At 47.5% G+C, this 632-nt stretch overlaps 1 protein-coding gene across 1 annotated transcript in view; it reads left to right on the forward strand.

The window, feature by feature from the left end:
* Positions 1-632, forward strand: part of HID1 (HID1 domain containing) — a gene marked incomplete at its 5' end in the record, with an annotated part of 18,028 nt that overhangs the window by 13,732 nt on the left and 3,664 nt on the right. Inside the window, 2 exons of the mRNA XM_009074630.1 lie at positions 1-3; positions 484-617. The exon at positions 1-3 is cut by the window's left edge and continues 213 nt beyond it. Of these exons, the coding sequence (XP_009072878.1) occupies positions 1-3; positions 484-617 (137 nt within the window). The remainder of the gene's footprint in view (positions 4-483; positions 618-632) is intronic.

Below are 632 nucleotides of genomic sequence, written 5' to 3' on the forward strand. Positions count from 1 at the left end.
CAGGTGAGCTTTAGATTACCTTTGGAGCAGGAGAGAAGTTTGTTTTCTCTGTGAGATATTGTGTGGACTCACCCTTTCACTGGGTGTGGAGAGATTAAGCGTTTACATCTATGAATAACTTAACTGCCTTTCAGTCTGAGTTTCAGATCAGTTTGCCCAAGCTAATCACAAACAAACTGCCCTGAGTGTTTCTCTTCTCTCAGACTTAGTCTCCACGTGGCCGTTTGTCCTAATCTTGACCTGTTGCCTCAGTTTAACTCTGTCCATGTGAACCTGTGTTCCTCCTGCATCAGGAAACATTTTCCTAGACACAAACTCCATCTGGGGTCCTGAAATCAAGGCTAGATCTTGCTTCTCCTGTTGAAAGGAGTGTGTTTCTGATAGCATCAGAGGCACAGGATGTCTGTGTGTGGTAGAGAAGAACCCCTGCTTTTAAATGTGTTTGATTCACTTGTGTTTCTGAGCTTTTCCTCTTTCAAACAGGAATTGACAAGCTGACAGAGAAGTCACAGGTGTCGGAGGATGGGACCATGCGTTCCCTGGAGCCTGAGTCTTCCCAGCCATCACCAGAGGGAAACTCTCCCTCAGCTCTGAGCGATGGGGAGCCCTGGAGTGGGGTGAGGCCAGGCACT

This window comes from Acanthisitta chloris, unplaced genomic scaffold (assembly GCF_000695815.1).
Source record: "Acanthisitta chloris isolate BGI_N310 unplaced genomic scaffold, ASM69581v1 scaffold35765, whole genome shotgun sequence".
NCBI classification, from domain to species: Eukaryota; Metazoa; Chordata; class Aves; order Passeriformes; family Acanthisittidae; genus Acanthisitta; species Acanthisitta chloris.